This window comes from Lissotriton helveticus, chromosome 2_1 (genome assembly GCF_964261635.1).
Source record: "Lissotriton helveticus chromosome 2_1, aLisHel1.1, whole genome shotgun sequence".
In the NCBI taxonomy this organism is placed as follows: domain Eukaryota; kingdom Metazoa; phylum Chordata; class Amphibia; order Caudata; family Salamandridae; genus Lissotriton; species Lissotriton helveticus.
In genome coordinates this window covers 1162324890-1162352874 of record NC_136059.1, presented here as the reverse complement: position 1 = coordinate 1162352874, position 27985 = coordinate 1162324890, and the positions used below count along the sequence as shown (strand labels likewise).

At 42.4% G+C, this 27985-nt stretch overlaps 1 protein-coding gene across 1 annotated transcript in view; it reads left to right on the top strand.

Annotated features, from left to right (window-relative positions):
* The first annotated feature begins 8693 nt into the window (after positions 1-8693).
* Positions 8694-27985, top strand: part of EREG (epiregulin) — a 100737-nt gene continuing 81445 nt past the window's right edge. The window contains exon 1 of the mRNA XM_078676011.1: positions 8694-8929. Within this exon, the coding sequence (XP_078532137.1) occupies positions 8890-8929 (40 nt within the window). The 5' untranslated portion in view covers positions 8694-8889. The remainder of the gene's footprint in view (positions 8930-27985) is intronic.

Sequence of the window (27985 nt, the reverse complement as noted above, 5' to 3'; positions counted from 1 at the left end):
TGTGAAGTTTTACAAGACATGTGGATTGCACTTCCCAAGCCAAGTGATTCAATTAAACCAAATCAAAACTGCAAATGGGAATAGACATATTTAGCCTAGGAAGGAACAAGCCAGGGCTTTAAGTGGGCCGGGTCTGTCCGGGTCTGAGCACCGGCAGTTCTTTTTAGGGGGCCTCGAAACGGGTCTCTTTCGGGCTCTATTTTCTGGCTTCCAAAGGTGGTCCGTTTTCTTTTTTTTCCTCGACTGCAGTGGGAGCATGAACATCGATGTGCCCATGCTCACAAACAACTTCAGAAGCACTGACTTCGTACTTTTTAACAGCGCCCCTTGCCGCACTTTCACTTGTACAGTAGGTGTGGTGCTATCCCCGGACTCACGATACTCCCTCTCCCCGCCCCCACTACTCGGCAGCAGAAGCCAGGAGCAGCAGTGCCACGGGGTCACAACGCCAACATGCAGGAAGACAAGCGGTCGGCAACTGCGTGGTAACTGGCACAGGATCATCTAAAGCCCTTTGAATTAATGTTGCCCATGTGAAGAAGCTTTTTTTCAGCTTGCATTCCAACCTCCGTAACTGATCACAAAACTACCCCAAAGGCAGTGTTTCCAATTAGAGCAGCGTTTTCATTTAATGACTGTGATTTTTTTGTCTCGGATCAGAAAGGCACAACATACCCTCAAATATTATTCATACATACGAGTGTGCTTCCTTCGCCGTATTATTTGATATAAAGTGATGAGCATAATTTGTACAGGCCCTCGAAAAACCATGTGCAGGCACATTCATACCGTCAGCCGAAAAACCAAAGTCACCCCTCCCTCTGCCCCCAACTGCTGCAACTGCTTCGCACTTAGGTACCGACCGCAATGAAAATGAAAAGTAAATTGGGGTGGTTCCTTTCACCAAGTGTATTTCTGCCTATGTTTGGACAGTTTCACAATTATTTCGGATCTAGTCACTTAGCACCCTTCCACCTGTGCTTACAGCACGTGCAGATATGGGGTAAGCTAATGCTGAACAGCCTCACCCCCATTCTGAAAAGGATTGACAGCGAATGAGGAAAAGCATAGACGTGCACCTGCCCATTGGGACAGGGGTTGAGTGGCGGCAGGAGTTTTGTTGTGCTAGGGGACTCACTTTAATTTCAAGGAAATAGAAAAGTTCACGTACCTACTACCTACAGAATGGCTGTTTGCTGCGAAGTGCCAGTACTCTAGCATTAAAAATATTGCAGCACTGCTGAGAAGTACAGGTACTCTCTCTCTATCCTTCAAGTTACAAAAGGGTGGGCACTCTGTACCGGAGAGCACATGCCCGTTTGAAGCGCTGGATAGTAAATGAAACTTGCCCTGCCAAGGACACACAACCCCCCCCCCCTCCCCCCCCATCCTAGCACTCACACAAAAAGCCAATGTGTGCTACATTATTTTGACATATGTCATTTGTATTGTAGACTTCGTTTGGGCAGTCAGTTTTAAAAGTGCATTTATTTTATGTACTTTATGCAACACGTTATTGCTTCTTGAAGGTACTAAATGTAACTGCTCACTCTCAGCTTCGGTTGGCAGAGCACTGTTTGTGTTGCATGTTTAGTGCAGGGCTTTAAGTGGACTGGGTCTGTCTGGGTCTGAGCACCAACAGTTATTTTAGGGGGCTTCAAAACGGGCCTCTTTCAGGCTCTATTTTCAGGCCTCCAAAGGTAGTCTGTTTTTTTTTTGTCCTCGACTGCAATGAGAGCATGCACATCGATGTGCGCATGCTCATTTTGATCCCTACTGAGCAGTGGAGGTAGTGAGCATGCCAGGTGAGCTGCGTTGTAGGCTTTAAAGAGAGCCATTTTCTCTCAGGATTTCCCTTCTTGCAGCGCAGGTGCAATGTCGTCGTGGTGCCAGCCTTCACATCGGGGATGATTAGGAGAGAGACAACCAGGAGCAGCCTGCTCCAGCACAACCCTGCTCTGACTTTTCACACTGAGCGTCAAGGCTGCAGTGTAACCCAGCAACAAGTGAAACGCAGAGAGGAACTAGTCTGCGTGATCTGATCCTGCCCCAGCCCTAACACAATGCTAGTTATCTTGATTTAGACCACGCCCCTATTTGGATAGACCACGCCCCCTTTAAGAGGTTTGCCCCGCCCATTTTAGAGCACCCCCAGTTTTTTTTTCCCACTTAAAGCCCTGGAACAAGCGATGCACCACACCTACAAAGAACTATTGTCTTACAGTTATTTACTTTGTGAAAGTGTTCACATTAAACAACTTTAGTGATATGGGTCAATGTCCAAGGTAACACATAGATTGTGTTGGGTGAAGCTGGGCGTGTCTTGATAGCACTGCATAACTGTAATGTAGGGATGAGTGTTACTGTCAAAAATAAGAGGATAATTTCTAGCTATTGGGAATGCTGGTGCACAGCCTTGAGGTTTATTGTTGTATTTAAGTTATAGATAATCTTAGATTAGATATGTTCGGTGCTCCAAGGGCGGCACCTTCCGTCCGATGACGTCTCAGAGCTAGTAACTCAATGATGTGCTTCCAACCTGAATTGGTTGCATCCCCTTGGGTACACTTTAAGGTTCCTATAAACAAGGACTCCACAAAATGTTGCGCTTTTTTGCAATCTTTAATGTTTCATAATCTTCTTGTCATTTAAATGTGCTTTAGAAATTCTTCTCATTTCATGCTACATATTTCCAAAAAATCAAACAGTTGAATCTCCGCATGAGCTTAGAAGGCTCCTATGCATTTCGGGCCGACTGCCCTTCTTCAGGGAGCATCTCTAAAACATGAAATCATAGCACATATCTTTGTCATGATAGTAAATTAAAATAAAAACAACAATCTTACATATCAATGCTTCCTATGTGCACCTCCTTACGACCCCTATTAATACTCTTGTGTACAGCCACCACAGCTCCGTGTATCTATGTGTTCAATTCACCCACTAGTACATTCACACAACCAGCTAGGGTTTACCACAGTCACAGTACCCTTGCCTTTATTCGGGGTCACTTTTTCCGTGTATCTCAGATTTCTATTTTTCAGATTTTTTAACCTCATTTTGAATATTTGTAGTTTACCCGCTACATGTCTTTTTCTCTCCATGATAATTATCGGTTCATACTTCCTTTTCTCCGATATCATCTACATCAGACTACGTTTTTAGTCAGTTTTCGATATTGCCGATGAAACCGCGTCACATTACGTTCGCCAGCCAATACGAATCTGTGCACAAGAATAATACGGAAGTATCGGCTCAGCCCGGTACCTCAATGACCAAGTGAGCACCGCTACGATTTAGCATAACGCCATATGCAGAAACTCTAAGTAAGTTTGCCGAGAGGCGACTCCTCTTATACCTTAGACGTTACCTTCGTTTTTTCGCTCGGAGCTAACAGCCAGCATGTTTGTATTATTTTTTCGCTGCAGATGCAAACAGAACTCAAGCAACGAGTTCACTGTAAGTGTTTCATCGCATTTTTTCCATCACGTTTTATCTAACAAAGTCATCACTTGCCACAATCTTAAACTCACACACTTCTTAAACTCACACATTGTTTGAACTTTCACACAGTACTAGGGGTCGTAAGGAGGTGCACATAAGAAGCATTGATATGTAAGATTGTTGTTTTTATTTTAATTTACTATCATGATAAAGATATGTGCTATGATTTCATGTTTTAGAGATGCTCCCTGAAGAAGGGCAGTCGGCCCGAAATGCATAGGAGCCATCTAAGCTCATGCGGAGATTCAACTGTTTGATTTTTTGGAAATATGTAGAATGAAATGAGAAGAATTTCTAAAACACATTTAAATGACAAGAAGATTATGAAACATTAAAGATTGCTAAAAAGCGCAAAATTTTGTGGAGTCCTTGTTTATTGGAACCTTAAAGTGTGCCCAAGGGGATGCAACCAATTCAGGTTGGAGGCACATCATTGAGTTAAAAATAAGAGGATGAACGGTATGTATTATATTATGTATTGAAGTGATTTATTAACAATCTCTTTCAACCTGTACTGTTTTTGGCCATTAAGTGCAAAGAATTGAGCCAGAACATGTTACTTGCTGTATTTAGTATCATGTATTTTGCAGTACTGTGACAAATACAGTGTAGTTGTTAACTTTTTTTCCAAAGCTTCAGCGCAGGGGTTTCACTAGTGGACTCCAATATTCGGGAGGCAGCCTAACTATAGTGAAATTATGCAAGAGCGAACATGTTTGGCTTCAGATAAGGTAATGTATGAGGCACTCCAGGAACAGGGTTGGGCTAGCCGATAGGACAATCAGGCAGTGTTTGATTGGCTTATCTGACAAATCAGTACGTTGATCTTTTTTATAGCTGTTTGCAGGCCAGTTTTTGGGCCAGGTGGGATGTTTTTTACAGCTGATTTTCATGATTTCTTCAGAAACATTACCTACAGCAAACACGAGTGCAAGCCGTGGAGGTCGTTTATTCATTGCCAGGGGTTGCTGCTGTGACTCCTTGCATGTCCCTTGTGACCCTTGATACTGCCTTTGCGACCCCTAGCATCAGCAGTGGCAAACTGAGTGGCAGAAACAGAAATAGTTTGTCTTTCTGGACATCCGTGGGAACTTCATTGACCTCGTTTTTTGTCCATTTTTTATTATACTAATAGTGAATACTATTACATTACTCAAGTCAAGTCAAAATGTAACGTTTATTTAGACCATTGATCTTTAAACAACATAAAATAATATAGAAACAATATTCATAAACAGTTTAAAATCATCCTATTACCATCAATATTTCAATCAATCGATGCCATAATTTAACATAAAAACGCCATAATTTCTCATGTGATTCGGCTTCATAAGAAGTTATTCCATAGTATAAATATTTCCAGTACATTCCTAAAAGTGAAATAAAAATATAAAGTGATTCCAGCATGTATATAAAACATCCGAAGGTAAAAGTCCTACCGTAACTTTGCTATAAGTCTAATTCAATTCATATGTTAATTCACAGAATCATTTTACAAAAAAACACTTTTCACCACCTTCGTATATCTACCAATAGCATTAGCAATATCAAGATTAGGCATACCGGTGAGAAGCTCTATAGCTTGGACCTGTGATTTAATACCATACTTTAGAAACATAGGCTGCAGCAAGTTTTCGCTGGGCTAAGACTGTCCTACAATCACCCAATATATGGTGAATATCACATTTAATTCCTAGCATACATCTGCAATTGCCATCCGGCTGCATCGTTACTAGCCGTATTTTATCATTTGTTCTCCATGGGTTAATTCCAATTCTTAATCTTAGGATTTCGCACCTGAGCCAGTAATTAGGTACCATATCAAGGAACGGGTACCAGGCATCATTCTGCCAAGTCATACTCATAAATTGTACTGATTTTTTCTTGCTTAAGTACTCAGCATCAACGCCCCTAGCTACTACCTGCCCTTGGGTCCTTAGTATACTCTTATTTGTTTCTACCTGGAGCGAGTGTGGACAGATTCTCACATTCAGATTCTCACACACCTTGTACAATTGCCTGCTTGTCTGCCTACCCATTTAAGCTATTAAACTGGATTTAATTTCTGCACCACTCGGAAAGCTTTTGTACGGCACCCGGGTCCTAACGTTTCCAGATCTTATCAGTGCCATTAGAACTTGTATACCCCATGATATTGTACCTAGCTCAGCTCTAATGGCCTGAATCATTGCTGATCCTGGTAGAGAAAATAACATTTTGGGCACTTCCGTTCTTCGAGCTCCCACCCGTGTTTACCACTTAGATAAACTACTTCTGCACCGTACAATACTTGGGGGGTATCATCGCACCATATGCCTTTATTAGTGGTCTGTGGGACTTGCCCCCATAATCCTGGTTAAATGTTTTCAGACCACATACCGATGTGAGGGCCTTAGCTTTCTGGGTTTCTATGTGTGTGTGCCACTTTAAAGAACTATCAAACCAGACCCCTAGGTACTTGTATTCCGTCACCGTTTCAAGTTTTAGTGTGCCTAGAAACCATCTACTCGATATTAGTTCAATAAAAAATGAAGTACGAATAGCTGGAATATGACTTTTCCCGGCAGCAGTGGTAATCAAAAAAATGCTTTTGCATGCATGTATGTTTCTTGCGTGCTTGCAGTTTTGAGTGTGATTATGTAAGAGAATGTGTGTATGTATTAATGTGTGTGCATGTGTAGGCAGAGTGTGTGTATGTGTGAGTGTGTGTATGTATAAATGCGTGTGTATGTATAAGCATATGTATGTATGGGTGAGTAAAAGTGAAGGTCAAGGGTCATACGAAGTCACTTCCGGTTCCCTTGGCATTTTGGTGAATTGATGTCCATGGTGCTAGCAGTCTCAAATACTTTACAATACCCATACAGCGTGTCTTTAAGAGTTCATAACTGACTTGATTTGCAAATGTGGGCCACATTTATTACCTGCAAACAAAATTAGGTAGTAGTGTTCCTGAGGGAAGCGTCCGCACAATTCTTTGTAATACAATGTTATTATATGTGCATGTGATACACGATATATATGGAACAACAGAACATAATTAGATACACAGAGGGTGCTAAAGAAACTCAGGGCATCTACTACCTCAAGGTGCTATATGCATACACAGAAAGTGAATGCCACAAAGACTATTGAGAGTTTGAGATTCTAATTACAGCACTCCAAACAGTCACAAATTATTCAGTCTGGGCTTATGTGTGGAGCCCTCAGCACAAAGGCTCTATCTATCATAGAGATTGGAATCAAAAGGTCAGACAATATTTCAATAGATAACCAGGATCCAAATAGTCCAAGATAACTTCAAGTAGAGTCCACTTTAAGTTTCTTCAATATTTTTTCTTTATTAATATTCAAATTTCATAAAATAGATTCTCCCAGCATGTACAGTGCCAACACGTGTTTCGTCCCAAACAAGGACTTCATGAAGGCATAAATATGGTGGAAAGATATCTTGTATGTTCACCAGGTTAGTAAAATAAACTGCAGTCTATACAGGGCACATCATCAATACGTATCAATGATGAGTTGAAATCTGCATGTAAATCATCAAGATAGATTTCAATATATTGAATACGGCAACATCAGTACAAGTACGGCGACGTGACCAAGCAATAAAATGTAATGATGAGTAAAGATCTGTATGTGGATCGAAGTTTCGCTTGCATTCCTCTTGCCAGAGGAAGCGCACAGGAGCAGGCATGCCAAGGCCTACGGCACCCGAGGCCTTGGCATGCCTGTAGCCCGTATCTCGCACAGCCAATAGCCCGAAATGACAAACCATTGTCATTTCGGGCTATTGGCTGTGCGAGATATGGGATTGTCAGTGTGCTGATAGCAACTTATCAGGGTTGCGAAAATGAACATTTACTAAATAGCGGTTGGTTATTGGTACATATATCGAACCTCATTGCAACTGGGGATTGACATCTTTGAGCCTGGTCTGCACTTATTTGCTGGGTCACGCCGCCGTATTTGAACTGATGTGGCAGTCATTACTATACTGAGAATTACTTCGATCCACATACAGATCTTTCCTCATCATTAAATTTTATTGCTTGGTCACATCGCCGTACTTGAACTGATGTTGCCGTAGTCAATATATTGAAATCTATCTTGATGATTTACATGCAGATTTCAACTCATCATTGATACGTATTGATGATCTGCCCTGTATAGACTGCAGCTTATTTTACTAACCTGGTGAACATACAAGATATCTTCCCACCATATTTATGCCTTTATGAAGTCCTTGTTTGGGACGAAACACGTGTTGGCACTGTAAATGCTGGGAGAATCTATTTTATGAAATTTGAATATTAATAAAGAAAAAATATTGAAGAAACTTAAAGTGGACTCTACTTGAAGTTATCTTGGACTATTTGGATCCTGGTTATCTATTGAAATATTGTCTGAACTTTTGATTCCAATCTCTATGATAGATAGAGCCTTTGTGCTGAGGGCTCCACACATAAGCCCAGACTGAATAATTTGTGACTGTTTGGAGTGCTGTAATTAGAATCTCAAACTCTCAATACACATTTATTACCTATCTGGTTCACTAACCAGGGCCACTTTTATTTTGATGCACAGGCCTATTGTTTTGTCCAAGTCCGAACTTGTCCGGGTAGCGTGCTGAGCTACAGTAGAGTCGAGTTTTGGGTTATTATACCAAGTTTCAGGTAGAGAGACCTGGTGATACCACACTGGCGTTTCCCGCGGCGGCACCTGGGTGGGTTTGAAATGAAGCAGGCAAGGTACACCGTGGAGCCGATACCATAAATCAGCTTTACGGTGAAACTACCGCTCTGCTCCCACTCTCCCCTCGGGTGCCGTAGGCCTCGGCATGCCTGCTCCTGTGCACTTCCTCTGGCAAGAGGAATGCAAGCGAAACTCCCCTGCTTGCATGCGGGCGGCGCTCTCTCTGCTCTATAAAGGCAGGCTGCTGCCGAGAGGACGTTCGGAGCAGCCCCTCACACGCAGACTGCTCCGCACGAGCTCCCGCCGAGTCCACCTGCCCCTGAGCCGCCGTTCTATTGAGGGGGCCCGCACCAACTGCTCCGCCAACTGCCAGAGCTCACAGGAGGGCAGAAACTACCAAAACACCTCTAATTCACAAGTGACACAAATATTCCAAGGGTCATCCCGCGCCCTCTGCCCTCACGCGAGCTTTGCCTAGTAGTAACTCGCGCACACTCCTGTGACAGCGTGACATTTTCTAAGCGGTTGTAACTACGGCCCTACGACCAGTGCCAGCCCTGTCCCCGCCCTGAATCTCACTCCCAGTGACAGCACGCGCGCACACGCCCCAGTGACAGCCCGGAGAGTCCTGCAGCAGCAGCAGCCCGCACCCTTGCAGCCTGTGAACTAACTGTCAGCGCCGCCAGGATGAAGTGCCGCCTGACTCACCCCGTCCTTCTTCTCGGCGGTAAGTCACGTTCTGCTCGTGCCCACCTAAGCTCCTGGTGCGAGGCGTAGTATTAATCATTAATCATGCCTGTTTTGTTTATGACCCACTGATGAATTATATGTATACGATTGGGGGATGTTTGTTCATTACTGATCTCACTCGCATCAACTGTGGCCACTCTCCATTCAAAGAAAACTATGTTTTTACCAATAGTAAGTTCGCCAGCACAGAGCTCGCTGGCATGTTACTCTTGAGCAGCTTTTAAAATTATATATGACAGTTCTGAAAGTATTACCATGTCCTAGATGTATCGTTCCCGAAAGGATGAATAGCGGAGTTGGCCTTAATTGTGAGCAAGACTGTGAGACTCACCTACAGTTAGCGTAGCAACCTTACCTAACTTGCAACTTGTGTTTTGCTTCGATGAAAGTTGAATGAATACCTAAAATTAAGACAAAATTGTCTACCTTGCTGACAGTCGCCTTCATTGTGTAACTTGTCCTCAATATTCTGTCATGTTATCAATTCTTAACCGTTCCTACATTGTAATTGTTCGCGTACGTTTTATACGAATGCTAAATCATAAGGTTGCAGAGACTATGAACTTTTTTTGTAATGTTGCGGATAATTATTTATCTTCATACAAAACTTGTTGTTAGTGCGCAGCGTCACTAAGGTCAAAATGTGGCTTGGGTGCAAGAAGGGTAATATCAGAGGGACCTAATAGCTTACTGATTTATGTAAGCTCAAGTGTGCACCAATTATATGTAACTCTAAACAGTGTACCATTTAGAAGGTGTGCTACAAGGCGTATTTCATAATGTAAACACAAATGTGTTCTGAATTAAAGTGAAACAACTTTTATTATAAATGAATTATTTTCAGAATTATAAGGCGAATCTATATACTCAGGGGCTGAGGCACACTGTGTAATAGGCAGAGGACACCAAACAGTTATACATAAATTTAACATGGCAATAGTGCTGTCGCAAATTTGTAACTATGAACTTTTAACTGAAATCCCAAGCAATTTCATGAGGATAACAATTAAAACTGGAGATCTGTTTCTTTTTTTATATGCGTAGGATAATTTCAGGGGTTTTATTTAGATGCCTGCGGTGTGGGAGTCTAAACTGGGATTCTTGCGTCCAAGGGTTCTGATTCACAAAGGGAAAATTACATGAGCAGATTTACTCACATGTAGATCAACTACTACACTCAGGTGTAACGCTCCACTTTTTAGCTATTCACCATTTCCGTATGGAGATACACTCGTAGGTGTAGATTTACATGTCTCCACCCCTCCAATGTTAATGTTAATGTTAATGTTATGGTGATTTGTATAGCGCACGGCTGCCTCAGCCAAGGGGCGTCCCGGCGCTGTGAACAGACAGTTTACAGAAGGAGAGAGGCGCAGAAATGGAACAGTTATTGAAAGAGAGGAGGTGGAGTCACCTTAGACTGCATTGAGAAAAAATATACGATTAGTAACTTTCTCGTGTTGTTTGAGATCTCTGCCACCAGGGTAAAGATCTCCCTATGGGAAGGATAGGGACATTTAGTAAAGTTTATTTTGAAAATAAATATTAAAACTTTGTAGGGTAAAATATTCATGTAAGATACATTTAAAACATTGATATTTTACTTAAACGATTAAAATAGGAAATCTCAGCACATAAATTCAAGTAAACACATGATAAATAATGACATAATTTAAATACATTAATATCATTTCTACAATTTCGTCCTCGCTGCCTGACGCCTACGACCGGCCGAGCCCAACGGAGTCTATAGCAGTGAAATGTCTGTTTTTCAGCTCTTGTTCTTTTTTTATTTTTTTGGGTGTGATGCATAGAGGATGTTGCAGGACTTTCTATACAGGGCTTTCCTATCCTTCTCCAATTAGCTCTCCTCTATCTCTTTTCCCTCTGACTGTACTATCCTGTCCCACTTTTATCACTCTCCTAAGAGTAAACCACACAGTTACAAGAAATGTATATGATTGTTGTATAACTCATAAAATCCCAATAAAAATTTATAAAAATAAATAAATACTGTGTTATTGATAATAGTTTGAGGACCCATTTCATTAACATTACTTTTTTTGTGAAATGTGTGGTAAACTTGATTACAAGTTTTGGAGGTATACTTTTTACATATTTTTAAATATATTAAGAAGTAATTAAAAAAAAAATAAGTGTTGTTAGCAATTGGCCCTCTCCGATGGGTCACTGCAAACTTTTTACCTTCCTCCTCTCCTTTTTCTGACCTTGTTTTTGTTGGCTTTAGGACTCTGCGTAACTTACGACTGCTAACCAGTTGTAAAGTGCATTTGCTCTCTCCCTAAAATGTGGTAACATTGGTGTATACACAGTTGGCATATTTAATTTACTTGAAAGATTCTTGTACAGTGGTATACCATTTGCCCACGGCCTGCAAAATATATGTTACTAGTAGGCCTGCAGCACTGATTGTGCCACTCTCACAAATAGCACTGGAAACATGTCTCAGTCCTGTCACGCTGAGCCTGTGTGTGCAATTTCACTGCCACTTCGACTTGGCATTTTAAACCCTTTGCCAAGTCTTGTGTAAGTAAAAGGCAGTAGACAAAAGGCAGTAAACATACTTTTAAGTTTAGCATTTTCTGGTAGTGCCATGCACCCAAATTCGTTTTTACTGCTGTGCGGCCTACCCCTCTCATAGGTAAACATTGGGAATTCATTAATACACTTTTAAGATGTAATTCCTAATGAAAAAGGAGTAGCTGCTTCGTGCTTTATATCTTTGGAAGTGTAATTATAAATCCTCTCAACCTGTAAAGAAGAATTTAACATTACTAGTTTAGAAATGCCACTTCTAGCGGGCATTTCTCTGCTCTTACTGCTATGTGTGCCTGTAGCCTATCTCCAATACACGTCTGGGGTAGGTGACAGCTTCACTTTGTTCATTCCCTCCAGACAGCCAAAAACACAGGTAAATTCGCGGGAGTTCGCGGATCGCGAATTTACCGAAAATTTGCAAAATCCGCGAGCGGAACGGATTTTGCGCTCATACTTAATGTGTAGTGCTTAACCTTCTGCAAGGCTGGGCTGGAGCACACAGAAGCTTGTTTTGACGTGGTTATTGCTTAGTAGTAGCGTTAGAAGTGTATTTTCTGAATTGCAGTCGTCTTACTCTTTGGTGGGTGGGTGGGTGGGTGGGTGGGTGTTTTGTGTTGTCAAGCCATTCCTCAATTTCCTCATTAACCCACCCATTTTTGATTAATTATTCCCCATTTCCCCATCAGTTGCTCTAATCCCTCACAGATTACTACAGAATAGTATGCTTACATATGCATTGTTGCAAATTGGGTTACTGGTTAAGGTGGGTGATACCCTACTCAAGTAGCAAACACTGTTTTGTCAGCGTGCAGTCACAAGAAAATCCCAAATTAACCTTTCCTCATCCCTCTGGTAGTTTGTCACACAAGCAGTCAGGCTTAATGTATGGGGAATGTGTAAAATATTTATGCAGCACTTCAAACAGTAATAAAGTGAAAACACAACACAAGAAAAATCCCCAAATTCAGTAAAATTGAGTACAATGTAATAATGTATTTGACACCAAAACAGCCAAGTGGCAGTCACTGAACCCAGAGATATGCAATTTTATGGATTTAAGTCAAAATAGTGCCTGGAAGCTCAAGTAACTGCAGTGGTTATCTGCTCGCGCTGGACCAGGTCAAAGTCACAAGTTTATGCCAACCACAATGTAGCATGGGCCAGATACAGGGTTTAAGTTAGGACCTCTAAAAGATTTGGTTGCAGAGTGATGGGAATTCTGTGTCGAAGATGTGTCACGCAGTGAATGTTCTGAGGAGCTGTGAGGCTTCAATGTAGAGTCCTGAGTAGCCATTGAGGATGCTGTTGACGAGTAGCTTGTAATGCGAAGTCGTGCGATGAGGATGCGTCGCACACTGTTGGTCCTGGAAAAGCTGTGGGGATGTGATGTGAAGTCCTGTGTTGTTGTTGAGGATACCATCAACGGGGGCCCTGCGTTGCAAAGGCCTGCGTCAAGGATGCGTTGTGTAGAGGAAGTTCTGATGAGACTGTGGCTACAATACAAAGACAGATTTCGGGGATGTGTCACGCTGTGGTGGTTCCAAAGCGGCTGTGAGGAGATGCATAGCGCTTTGTTGGTTCTACCCACAGGACAACAGCTGGGCTGGCAGAGCACCTTCAGCTCACCTCCAAGGGTCCAGAGCTGGTGTGGCACCACTTGGGGGGCAGGACTCACAGCAGACAGAGTCCAGGTTCTCGGTTAAAATTGGTTGGGGCCTTGTTTGACGCTCTTTTTAGGAGACCAGCCAATTAGCCCTTGGAGCCACTCTTGTGGTCCTGGGTTCATGATGCAGGTCCAATCCTTTCACTCAGGCTGCAGGGCAGCAGAGTAGCAGTCCTTCTCACAGAGCAGCACAGCAGTCCTCCAGAGATGTACTGAAGAGTTATGGTCTAAGGATCCAATATTTATACCTGGTGCCTGCTTTGAAGTAGAAGAAGGTTCTGGAGGCTTCCACCTCCAAAGGTGTCTAGAATGTCCTGCCTCCCTGCTCTGCCCGAGCTTGTCTGGGATCCCAAAAGACTAGTATCAAAATCTTTGTAAGTGCCCCCAGGCACGGCCTTTGTTATGTGCAATGTAGTAGGTGACAGCTGCTCTTCCTCATCAAGTCAGAGATGGCCCATCTTGTCAAAACATATTGCCCCTAGTCTCACTGTCTGGGAGCAATACACAATAACCAAAAGCAAGCTACACCTAATCATGTGCCCCAGGGAACAAACTGTGGGCACCAAATAGTTAGGACAAAGAAATGCCAACTTTCTGAATGTGGGATTCTCAGATTTGTGACTTAAAATCTGACTTTACCATTAGAGAGGGTTTAAAATAACAATTCCATAGACACCAACATCGACATCCCTGCCAGCTCCGAATTGAAAGGTATCACATATGTAATGGAATAAGTTACCCACATGTTATCCTGTGGGAGAAGCAGAACTTCCAATAGAGAAAAACAAATGTAGAAGTTTTTTACTACCATGACAAGTAAAAGTTAAAAGTACATATCCAAATTTTTAAGTGCATTGCTCCCTGCCCTATGGACTACTTAGGGCCTACCTTTCGGGGTGACATGTGTGTATTAAAAAGTAAGGTTTAGGCCTGGCAAAAGGTTGATTTTGCCAGGTCACAATGGCAGTTTGAAACTGCTCATACAGGCTCCAATTGCAGTCCTGAGACATGTTGACAGGTTATCCAAGTAGGTGGGTCAATAAGTGCTGCAGGCCCACTAGTAGCATTTGATTTACAGTTTCTGGGTACATGTATTACCCCTGTACCAGGGACTTATGAGTAAATTAAATATATGAAATGGGTGTAAGCCAATTTTACCATGTTTAGAGGAGTAAAGTGTGAAGTGCACAGAGTCCTAAGGCCAAAGAAAATGAGATCAGCATGAAAATTAAGGAGTAAGGAAAAAAGTCGGAGGGAAGACCACCGTGAAGATGGCAGGTCCAACATGCATCCACACAGAAAAGATGGGAGAGGTGAAATGGAGCTCTCCATCTCTAGGTTCGTGTATTGAATTTTACAGGTAAGTAAGTAGCGCTACTGTAGTACTACTCTATTTATTAGAACGTTAAGATTGTGACTCTGGGTCTTGGTCATTATCTGTGAGACAGTCAGTCTACAAAAAATGCAAGGACCTCGTCAACAAATTTTGCAAGGGTGAAATAATTTTGCAATTCCAATGAAGCTGTGTAATAATAACTTTATTTTTATGTAGCCTTCCACAGAACATTTACGACATTTATAGGCTCTACAAACAACATGTTACTATTATCCAATGTAGTGGTACTTAATTTCCCAATGTCAGAAGGCTGGAAGGGCAAGTAGACACTGCAGGGATTTCAGTACATGACCAGCAGATGGCCACATGTGGTCAGCAAGCATTCAGCTCACTGAACCATTTTGGCAGCTGTTTATATGTGTATTTGTGCGTTCTTCCTTATACATGTGTGTGCCTCAAAAATAATAATTAATTAATTATTAATTAAGAATTCATCATGAATTATTTAATTAATTAATAATGATGTACATTGTGTACGTATTATATTCTTAAATCCTATATTAGGTATGGATTGTTGGGTTTGTAGGGGTGCAAGGTGGGAAGTTAATTAAGTAATAATTGATTAATAATTAATTATTAATTTATTGTGAATGATGTAATTGATTATTAATTATGTAAATTGTGGAGTAATTATAATTTTAAGTTGTATATTAGGTGCAGGCAGTCGTGTGTGTATGGGCATAGGTGGAAAGTTAAGTGATACATAATTAATAATTCTTAATGAATTTATTAATATTTATTTAATGGATTATTAAATATAATAATTGTGTTAGATGTATTCATTTTAGTTATATTTTAAACATGGGGTGCTAGGTGTGCGGGAGTATATTGGGGAACTTAATTAAATAATAAATTAACAACATTTTTTTATTCATAAATATTTATACATTTTTGTAATACTCATGTCAAATTGTTTAATTATTTTTGAATTTTTATATATAATAATTTCCAAATAAGAGTTTTATATTTCTGGTTAAATCATAGGGCTATTAAAATATGTTACGTGTTTGAAGTGAAGTACAAAGTCCTACGCTTTTCCTACTATTGCATAGACTGGAGTGGGAATAGTACATTTTACCCCTTCGAATTCTAACCTTTTCCATACTGTTACACAGACTGGAATGGGAATAGTAAATTGTACCTTTCTGAATTTCAACGTGTTCCCTACTGACTAAAGTGAGAATAGGAAATTGTACCCATCCAAATCCCAATGCTATCCCTACTGCTGCACAGACAGGAGAGGAAATAGCAAATTTTACCCTCCAAATTACAACACTTTTCCTACTGTAGAACAGACTGGAGTGTGAATAATTCATTTTTCCCTTCTAAAGTGCAACATTTTCCCTACTGCTTCAGAGATTGTTTGTATATATGACCAAGATCTCGCTAGAGATCGAAATGCGTTATTCCTGACTGCAGAATAAATCCATATATTTCTAACTTGCAATCCTGGTGTGGCCCGTCTTTTCTGCGGTTCCTGCAGAGATCTTCTCGAATATATGGCGGTCATGGTGTTGCACGCGAAATAAAATATTGGAAATTACTTGACTGGGTCCGTTTTCGTTTCTCTGGTGAATTCAGGATATAGAAACGGAGGTCTGTGAATATATATATAAATATATATATATATAGATATATATATATGTATATATTTATATATATATATATATATATATATATATTCCGTTCTACATTGTCCAAAAACACAAAGCACACTCCTCACCAGGATATAAATAATGCACACCATGTCGAAGGGCAGCATGAATTTTCCTCAGTATTCCATTAGCCCAACGCGTTTCAGAAAAAAACATTTCCTTGTTCACGGGCAACAGCAAAGTGACATCTCACGAGACTGCACACTGTTTAAATATCCTTTAATAATGCACAGGTGTGCGTCATGTTTTCAGGCAGTGAATCCTTGTAATTGCAGTTTATAACCATGCTGCTTCAATGTCCTGCCAATATATCTTTACCGTTGATAAGGTGGAAAATACAATGTGCCTTGTCATTCCAAATACGTGATCCCGGCGTTCTGCATGGCCCCATTCACAGAACCTCAAACCCACCTTAAGTAACAGGCGGTGGTGCGCTTTAACACGGCTTGGACTGCCGTGATTTATTCCGTTCCACATTGTCAACTGTCATGACCCGTCCGTTTATGGACAACCTAAGGATTCGGAAACAATGTTGCAGGAGACAGGAGCTTAAATGGAGAAAGTATTATAACAATTTGGAGAAAGATAAATGCAAGCAATGCATTGCAGACTATCAGATCTTGCTTCAGAAAAGAAAATCCTAATACCTTCCTCCAAAAACGGAATCATCAACAAATCTTTAAAATAACAGTTTCATACAGTCACTAAACTTACTAATGTCTCCAGTAATGACCTGGCAGGGAGTAGCCAACTCTTCTGCAATACCATTGCAAATTGTCCTAAAAATAAAGTTGAACAGGTCTATAATAGGATATCCTTAAATAAGGCAACTAATCTAGAGGAAAGAAAGTTTTCCTCTATAAGTTCAGATAATTATACTTTTAATGAATTCACGTCCTTCGTTGTTGAGCAGGTAAAATTGAAAATCAAATTCACAAAATCGATCTCCCCACTTGATTCGTGTCCTCCGTCAGTTGTATAATGAGGGCCTGAGATCCTTGCATTTCATCTTATCAGAATCTTTAATGAAATGTTTAAGTCAGGTTACTTCCCTAAACAGTGGAAAATAGCTTTGGTGCTCCCACTGAAAAAAATATCCAATCTCAGTCCAATGGACCCAAATAGTTATTGTCCAATTTTTCGGGCTCCCTCTTCCTGTTAAAATGTGGAGAAGTCTATGAATCAACAACTTGCCTCCTTCATACAGAACAGTCATCTCCTAGATTCTACTCAGTTCAGATTCAGGAGTGGCCATAGCACCAAAACTGCCCTGATTGTGGTGATAGAGGAGATAAGGGCAGTCATTGATAATGGTAGGAGAGCAGCCTTTCTGTTTTTGGGACTATTGGTAGCATTTGATACAGTCATTCACGATTTGGTGATTGACCATCTCCATAACATCAGGATCAAGGGGCCATGTTGACCTTTTTAAGATCTTTTCTCTCCTGGCGAGAACAATCTGTGGCATTAGAGGTGTTTACATCAGAACCCTTTTTCATTGCCCTACGGGGTCCCCTCTTGGGTTCTCGCTGAGCCCAACTTCATTTACTGTTTATGTGACCTCTCTCACCTGTTTGATTAGATCATTTGTGTTTTCCTTGACATCATATGCCAACAACACATAGATTGTCATCTTTCTCTCTAGTAATGATAACAGCACTGGAAACAGATTCACAATTGCATGCAGGCAGTGAGTGACTGGATGAATAGCAATTGCTTAAAGTTAAAATCTGGGCAGACACAGGCTCTCCTGTTAGGCAATGAGGTCTCTTTTTGGTCCCCGTCCTGATGGCCTCAAGAGCTAGGAACAATCCTGACTCGAGTTAGAAAGGAACATGGGAGTTAAAGTTGACAGCAAGCTTGCCTATGGTGATCAAGTCAATGTTATCATCTCCTCTTCCTTTTTACACACTAAGGATAATAAAAAAAAATCGCTCCATGCATTCCACTTAACCTACAGAAAATGGTAGTTATGTTATGTTATGTTAAATGGTTTTTTGTAGAGCGCACGGCTACTCAAAAAGAGTGTCCCGGCGCTTTTAATTGAAGAAGGCTGCAGTAAACTAACATAACACATTAAAAGAGAAAAAGACACCAAAGTAAAAAAAAAAGACAGCACACAAAAAAGGCCTACTGGACAAACAGCCAGGTCTTAAGGTCCTTTCTAAAGGCTAATAAGCCAGTGGATCCCCGGAGGGAAAGGGGCAAAGAATTCCATAATTGGGGCGCCAGTAATCCAAAGGAGCGACAGCCTTAGTCCTATCCAAAATAGACCACTTAATGGTCTCTACCTAAATATGCAACAGAAATGTATAAATAAGCTCCAAACACTGCAGAATGCTGCAGCAAGCATGCTGTTAGGGATTCCTAAATTTCAATCTGTTTCTCAAGCCATATGGAAGCTACAATGGCTACAACCAAGCAGCGTATCACTTTTAAAGCCCTGTTTATAGCCTACAAAGCACTTCACGACATGTGCACAGACTATCTGAAAGGCAGCTTTTAATGGTATTGTCCACCGGGACTCTGCCTTCTACTGGGGCCAAAAACGCTGTTGTCCCCAAGTTTAAACTCTCCTCTTAGGGCAGGAGAAGCTTTGTCATTTGCACTGCCAAAGTATGGAACACGCTACCTTTAAATATAAAATCCACGACTAATCTCATATCCTTTAGAAAATCTGTCTATTTGGTAATCCTTGGGGGTTCATTCCTGGCTATTTTTTTAACAGTGACAGCACCAACATACCTCCTCGGATTTGCATGCTTTAAAAGTGTCTCTAACATAACATAAGTTAGCTTGTGCATACTCTGGAATCTTACAGGATGGCTTCTCTCTTGGTCTGAAGGTATCCTCTTTTAGGATACAGTGGGGACCCCTAAAGGTTTTTAGGAGTTCTTGGGGAGGTTTAGAGGAGAATCAGGATTTAGTTAAACAGTTGTTTACGTTGTATAGAATCCGCCCTTTAACAAAACGTATGTTTCCCACCTGGGATTTAATGTTGGTTCTCCAGACTCTAAAATCATCCCCCTTTGAATCACTAAATACCATTTATTTAAGACTTTTAACTTTGAAGACCTTTTCTCATAGGTACCACATAAGCGAACAAGCTTGGGGATTTCGAATCTGTATTGTTTAGGATCCCTTTTCTTTGTTTTTTGAGGCTCGAACCTTACTACAGTTGGGACCGTCTTTTTGTCCCAAAGTCAAATCTCCGTTCCATCTGGAACAGAAGATTTCCCTACCTCTTCCATCCACATCCTCAAACTCGAGAGGAAGAACTTCCACATTGTGTGGATGTGACGCATGCAGTTTTGATTTATCTAGAAAGAATAGCGGATGTTACTGCTTATGTGTGAATTCTGGGTCTGTCAGTAAAGGACTAACACCTTCAATTCTACTACTCAGTAGATGGGTAAAATCTGTCATAGCCTTAGCCTACAAATAACAGGTGTTCCCCCTCCTTGAGCGGTTGTAGGTAGATCGAGTAAGGGAATTTCGGCAACTGTACCCAAAGTTCAGGGCTCGCCCGTAGCGGAGATCTGCGAAGCTACAACATGGGCCTCCCTATCTACTTTTATCTGACACTAGAGAGTACTTTAGGAGATGGAGATTAGTCATTCCTTTGGTTCTAAGGTTTTATTTTCAATAATTTAATAGAGAAAGAACCAATAACAAATAATGAATGTTTTTGTTCAGCAGTGAATTTCTGTTGTCCTGGTCTTATTATTGCTTGCTGAGTCTCATATATCCAATTAATCATGGCTGACGCAGCATGCAGGTAATGCTTTACTATGTAATCCGTACAAAAGAGGCATATGGAGTAATGACATTTCCAGTGAGATATTGAAGCATGTGTATCTTTTGGGATGGAGACACAGTTCTGAAATGAAATGAAAATGAAATGAGGATCTGGCCTAAAGGCTAGGGCTGTAGACTCGAAACTGGCGAACCGGGTTCGAGTCTCAGCATGAACGCTCAACTTCTAGTGATTATGGGCAAATCATAAAAAAATTAATGTCCCCGTCTATAACGCAATTGGTGCTCATGTAAAGTGCTCAGATACCTTCGGGTCTAGTTTGCGCTACATAAAACTCCCCGAAAAAATAATAAATAAAATCCCCTGAACGACATCTTGTCCACTCAGTGAGGTACAGCTTGTGGGTTTTTTAGAGTTCTCAGAGAGGAAAGGCGCTCTACCTAGTGTAAACGTTTAGTGTATATCTAAGGCTAAGTATTGGCGTGGTGCGGAAGAGCGAGCGGAAAAGACCCCTTAACCGTTCAACAAAAGATCTGAAACAGACCTTCGAAACAATGAAGACAGCAAAGCTCTCGCACACAACAAGCAAGGTGTTACAATGGTAGTTAAGTAAAAGTAACCATAATGCACATATGGCCAAATGACAGATGCAATTCTCGTATAAATTCTTGAAAGATGGGTAGTTTAATGATTCCACAACCAGCAGACACGTGTTTCGTGGTGTGGGAACAACTCACAACGACTCTTCAGGGCTTACGACACAACCTACACTCATGTAGGTCTGGTGGGAAATATTCAATTGGATCTAGTTTCATTAATCACAGTAACACAGGTATGGTTCTTTGTCTTTGAAGTATAATATTAGTGAAAATCTGGCAATCATGAGCACATAGGGTCAAAGTGCTAAACGTGTCACGCTTAATAAGTGTGCATATTAAGCCTATAACCGGGAGGGGATCCACAATTGGTTTCCAGATCCGTTGTTGGAAAACGGCGACCGGGAACCAAAGGAGGAGGGATGCCACGCTCTTAATAATTCCACGATTCCAGCTGTACTCGCAGGATCTGGAACCCAATTGTGATTAATGAAACGAGATCCAATTGAATATTTCCCACCAGACCTACATGAGTGTAGGTTGTGTCGTAAGCCCTGAAGAGTCCTTGTGAGTTGTTCCCACATGACGAAACACGTGTCGGTTGGTTGTGGAATCATTAAACTACCCATCTTTCAAGAAGTTATACGAGAATTGCATCTGTCATTTGGCCATATGTGCATTATGGTTACTTTTACTTAACTACCATTGTAACACCTTGCTTGTTGTGTGCGAGAGCTTTGCTGTCTTCATCATGTCCACTCAGACGGCAAATAGAATGGATAGACCTCTGCCATCTTTCTCTCTACATCTGTTTCTATTTCCCCTGTCCAAGAAATTGCGTGGTGATAGCCAACATTTTTAAAGCCGTATTCCTGTAAGTGTGAAATGTCAGGACTTGTGCGTCCCATTTAAACATTTGAAGAGCATTGCATAATTGCTGTCGTAAATAAAGTGAGTCACAGCACACCTGTGACCAGTCTGAGCTTTTGATTGTCTGGACGCACAGCCATGTGGAGAAGTGTGGCTCAGGGGTTAGAGGCAGCAGACCCGGAAGCTGAGATCGGTCCTGGACCAGGGTTCAATTCCCCGCCTCGGCGGGTCTTGGGCTAAAAATTCCACGGACTCGATAATTCTCGCCCCGGTGCCTCCTCGACTCACGGGTTCACACTCTGTGACTCTGGGCAATAGCTTGCTTAATCTCCACAACGGCCCCTCGCGGCGGGATGCCTGACTTTCACCTTGTGGATACCCTGCTATCTCACAGGGGAATACCAGGAAGGGTTCCCTAAGCAAGCGCCGGGAAACCCACTGCAGGTAGCTGTGTGCTATATAAGCTCAACTACATGTGAACCTTTGTCGCGTCCTTTAATTACAGTAGGACGTCTAATCACCCGTACCGTGTAATACGCTCGAATTAACTCTCAGTCCCTGGTATCCCCGTTGACGCAGCTCTTTTTCCCAGGGCACTTTCACCTTCCTTGCAGAAGCTTGATTTTACCTTATTCCAGTTCCCCAACAACTGGGCCACAATGCAAGCAATGCAATTCGGCCCCAGTCCTGTAAGTGGGTATAAGAATACTTTGCCAACGCTGCCAAACAGGCAGGTACGCGAAACGAGACCAAATGGTTACCGGCAAGTTCTCCACCCCCTACTGACTATTTCGCTGCATCCTCAGAACTTGACTCTGTTAAAAGTAGCAAGGGCTTTGTAATTTAGCTTCCCAGATAATGAGACGATTCGCAAATGGCCTGTAAATGGCTCCTGACACATTTAGCCAGTCCTGACGTTCTAGACAGCATAATTTTACATTCTGTTATTTGTATGAATTCCGTGTTATTTCTGCGGGCTTACAGGTGCCAGCAGGGAGGGTGCTGTTGGTATTGAAGCCCGGACTGGCCACGTACCCCCTATATTAATATGCTTCACTTTATCATCACGAAGAGCCTAGAAGTTCTCTCGATATGTGTAGAACGACTCCATGTCAAAAAGGTGGCCGAGCCAGCCTTTTTTTGCTCCAAAAAACAGGCTGCAGGTATAATTTGATTCTTCATAAGTATGACCGAAGAATATTGCTTAATGTGCTGGAAGAAACCCCCCTTGCTCTGTCATTATGGATACAATTTAAACTACTGAGTTTTTGTGTGTCGGTCTGCTGCATTGTGGGAGTTGCAGTCGTCTCTCCCTTCAGTTAAACTAATAAGACTGGCAGCCTAAACTGGTTAACAGTCACCCTCAAGTCACATGGTCCATTTGATGGCTATGATTCTGAGCGCCATCATCAAAATACACTCATACACTGGAAAGCATTTTCCCTGGCCTCGGAGATTTCCAAATTATATTATTGCTGCAAGCAGCAGCGTTTGAGCCATTCTTTCATCACTGTGCTTAAATGGATTTGATTTCTCTAAATTTCACAGGGATCATTTGCATTAGCCAGAGCGGTTCTTGTTTGTATTTTATTATAAGTGCAAGACTTAAGTACAAAGTTCAAAGTGAATTCGGCTATAATGCAGGCCCAGTACTGGCTTTACTTCCCATGCTTACCACGGGAGCTGTCCGAAAGCTATGTGCAGCGGGGTCGGGCTTGCACATGGACGAATGGAATGTCAAGCTAATTTTCGCATTAATGACTTATGTATCATTTTCAACAGATGTCACTTGTCCCCAGTCGTGAGGCACAGCCCAATACGTCAATCCCGTATTTTTTCGCCATAGTCCGCACTCGCTCTGAGGATGTTTTGAGTAGGCCAGACTTTAAATGCATAGATCGTAATAGATGCCTTGTTATCTAAAGCGCTGTTAGGTAGCGCAGAATGGTTGCCTGAAGGTGACCCTTATGGCACGTAGTTTGGTTGCAGAACACGGTTTATCTTCTGCTTGTGCGACAAACCTATTCGCATTCTTTTAGAGTAGAATGAACTGGAAACACATTCCTGCTCTGAGTACCTGCAATTACTGGCTATGGAATCGATTTCCGCCTGAGGGTAAATAGGACATATCTCCGTAGGCAGAATGCGGCCGGACCGCATTCTTCGGACTCTCTCTTCTCCTTTCCCAGACACCAGCAACAGGTTCTCGTCGTCAGCTCTTATCCAGTTAGCACCAGAGATGACCCCGGATAAGGAGGCAGCCATGCCGTCACTCCAGACCTGCATACCGATGGAGGCGCCTCGGAATGTGCTGCAGTACTTACACCTACTTCTGCCTTAACTCAGCTCTTACTACCTGTGGGGTACTCCTGCCTCCGACCGGGAGCTGCCTGTGATGTAAAAGCAGATGAAATGTTTTTCAAAGAAATATCTGCATCTTCCTGGAGTAAGGGGCGCTGCTCACATGAGAGCTTTATCAGCCCTTCTGGGGACTGGCTTTACCTTTGCTCCTGACTGCATTTCTTCCCGAGGACTTGGTGCTCATCATTCCCCTTCCTTTGGGTAGGCCAGGGGAGCTGAGCTGCTCCACGCGATGGGTCTCTGGTGGAGGCGTGCATAGACAGAGGACTGCCTGTCTGATCTGGAAAGGCCTGTGAACTCGGGGGGTCTAGGGACTGCTTTGCCCAAACATGTGAAGAATCCCAGATCACCTAAAGGCTTCCGTGGGAGGTCAGATCTCGTGGGAGGTAAATACCTCATGCACATGGCCTCCCTTCAGCATCAAAAATACCAAGACCGCTGATTTCCCACCATTGTGTGTCAATTATGCTCGCTGACCCTCCTGCATCATCTTAGAAGAGACTTGCTGTTGCAACCTATTGCAGAAATAAGACTACTCTGCTTTACTCTCTGGATCCAGCGCGGGGTAAGGGAACTATCCTAAAACCCCACTCTTCTGCCCATAGGGACCGGCCTTCCATCTGGCTTCTCGTTTCCGGAGACTTTCTGACTCTGCTTCATGTTATTTCCAACATGCTCCTCCATGCAGTTCCTCTAAAAGACTTTGTAGAATTGTTTGCTTAGGGCCATGCTCTTGTTACATTCATTCCTCTCACCTGAAGCGTGTGAGAGGAAAGGACGTGACCTGCCAGCCTCAGGACTGAACACTGGTGTGCTACCTTGAAGGTTCCCTAGCCTGACATCTGCAACATCTCTGGTGCCCTGCTATTTTGAAGTGGCTGCTCCTTCTTTAAAGGGTTGTGGATCATGCTCATCTCACCTCTCGACCCCCTCCACAGACTTAGTGACGGCTGGTTGCCCCAAACATTAGAACCATTCTCAAATCTGCACATACCTCAGGGGCACTACACTGCTTTTCTAAGGCCCCAGGGAGATAACCAAGATGACCAGTCACTGGTAGAGTGCACTCCTAGGCAGGGGATTGAATACTTGGCAAGGGGATAAATTGTGGAATTGAACATAGCTTACCACCCTTATCCCCACCAGGTCCGGAGACAATAAATCTAGTTTGTCCCATACATACCGTCTCAGTTTGTGTTGATATCTTCCTTGACTGTTTGTTTCATATGTGCTCTGCTACAGTCGTATGTTGACTTTTTGTTATCTGCTAGTCATTCTGCCTCAGCTGTCTCATCTGACTGCATGATTTTTAGCTTTGGTAGGGAGGCACGCTCTCTTTATATATCCATCACCAGGATCTGGATCCCTACTCAGACATCTTCTGGAGGCACTATCTCTGTTTCTTTTTTTATGATTTGAGACTCCAGTGACCCCCTGACCCCAGGTTATCCCAAAGATCGCTCCATGGAGGTGTCTCACGTTTGCCCCAGAAGCTGGAAATCCCGCTACACTGGGTCAGCAGACAAAAGATCACCCATGCCCACCAATCTACTGGCATCTTACCTGACTCCTCTGAGACAGGGGGTTGTTACTCCCGTTCTCTTCCCTGCTAGGTGGGAATCTGAACAAGGTGAAAATATTTAACAGTTGTACTTCATTGTAACCTAGAGGTGCAGTAGCTTAAGTTGAGGAAGAGGGTTGTAGATGGGTGGCTTTAATCAAAATTGGGATTCACCTGTTTTCACAGCCAGGGAAGAGCAAACACTTTTCATCTTGCTGGCTGAGTTTTTTTGACAAAATGAGTCAGATAAAGAGAGGGCTGGGACTATAAGAACAGAGACCATGGTTTGCTGCATTTAATAAATTCCACCTGAGTATGGCGTATGTGACATGTAGGGGGGGTTTTGACTTTAGCTCTGCTAGTTCAACACTAAGAAGCAGAGGACCGGGGTTGTATTCTTTACTTCTGTGTTTTGCAGACTAACAGTGCGAGTAACGGCGGTGCTTATGGGTGTTTACATGCACCACTCCAGGCTGCTTGAAGTTTGATGAACAGCCCTCGGAGGTGGGGGTATGAAGCATTTGACTAAAAGGCTCAGGAGGTAGTACTTGTCTTCCCTGATTTCATCCTAATTTTCATCTTCCCCTCCAAACGTCAGCATCTATACAGAACTCACCGGAGGAAACTCTACAGATCCTTATCTGATGACTGAAGAGAAGATCAGATTGCTCCTGTTTGGACACAATATTAAGCCTGGGCAGGGTTCGCTGATTTTTACTTGCACTTGCTTGTACTGTTTTTTAGCTTCAGGAGTTTATCCCACGTTGCAAAATCAGTGCGAACAGCACTATGCATCACACCAGAGGACGCTGCTGCTTTCTTCAGCTCGAGTAGACATTCTACTCAAACGGTAGCTTTCTCAACACAAATGGCAGATTTCTCAATGCGAGCGATTGTGACCTGCCGTGACCACCCGTGATGAGAAATATCACCAGGAGGAAATCTAGAGCTTTATCTTTTCTCGCAAACATTCGCCAACTTACCATTGGCGAGCCACTAGAGAAAAAAGAATTCTGCTCCACGTTGCTTTATAGTGTTTTTGGGAACTCTGCATGAAGCGCAGAGTGGGCAAAACTCTGCAGGCGGAGCTGAATTCTTCTCCCACCCCTACACAATATGCATGGCAGGATAATAAAAAGAAGAAATCCAGTAGCTATCAAATATTATCTTCTGTACCAAACCACCAGACACAGTCATATCATAAAGGAGGTGGAGGTCGATTTGGAGCCTAAAGGGAAATTGATCTTAAAATTTCACATTAGTACTAACATGGGGTTTCTGCTTCTAGGTGATTTTAGTCCATCTACGCGGGAAACATCCTTTACAACGCAACTGTTACTCCGCACTACCATTACGACGCAACTTTTACAACGCAAGTCATTACAACGACTTGCGCTGGGGGGCGCTCCAGGATAGGGAATAGGTTAATTTACTATCCAACACCTTCCCTACTATCCACGGGGACTGGAGTTGGAATAGTAAATTAAACTATTCACTATCCAGCGCCCCCCAACGCAAGTCGTTGTAACGACTTGCGTTGTAAAACATGCGTCGTAATGGCATGCGTTGTAACAGCATGTGTTGTAACGACGTACATCCATCTACGCTGTCTGTGGTATGTCATTGTGAGGAACCTACTAGAATAGAGTTGATGTTTTACAGATTCATTATGGTGTGATCCTAAACAAATGGAAGTGTTGGGCAAGATATTAGGGCCTCTTCTCATATCTTCCTGGCTTTACCCATTACTTGTATGTGAAATTCACGGAGCTTTTACATTTCTCTGTTAATGCCATGTGACCAGAAAACAGATCTACATATGCTAAAAGAGTACATGCTTTTTTATTCAGTGTGGAATTCGTCTGTTTCAATATATGGATATTATGCACTTTCTGCACAGCAGTTTCAACAGTATGTGAGTATGATATGAGATGGATTCATTAGAATGGGTTTTGGACCAATCTGACAATGTCTTGGATGCATCACACGAGACAACTTTCATAGAAGGCTATTTCTTACTCTTTGTCGAATTCGTATTAGTAGAGAGGGCTTTCACTCACCTGACTACTTTCTACCGTGTTAAAGAGCCAGTAATCTTTAAGAACAACTTTTTGGAGGGTGCAGGGGCATACTGCAGTTAGTCTTTTGTAGTGTCACAGGCACATCCACACATCTTTGCACTGTTGGAGTACTTCTACTTTCTCTGTTTGACCAGGACTCGGATTGGATGGTGCTGAACAGCAACTCGACAAGGGGGCATTACAGTAATGATGCAGCTCAACCTGCCCTGAGGTTTTTCTTTGAACTCTCATCCACCCTAAAGTTACAGCTCATGCCAGCCAGGGAAGGTGGTGCATGGTAGGACGTGAGCATAGTACAGGGAGAGAAGAAGAAAGTCTCCAATTGCAAGGAATTAAAGGTAATGTTACAGAATCCGAAGGCTTTGTCCCGCTAGAGAAAAACAGAAGGCGGTGCTGAAGAGTGCTGATAATAGTTGAGCCAAACTATGTTAACTAGAAGGGTGCCACCAGGTCCAGAGATTTAGCTAACCATAGCATTCTGGTTCGCGTGGGTGGAGACATACCCTGAAAGTAGTTAACGTTGAGGCAGTGCAG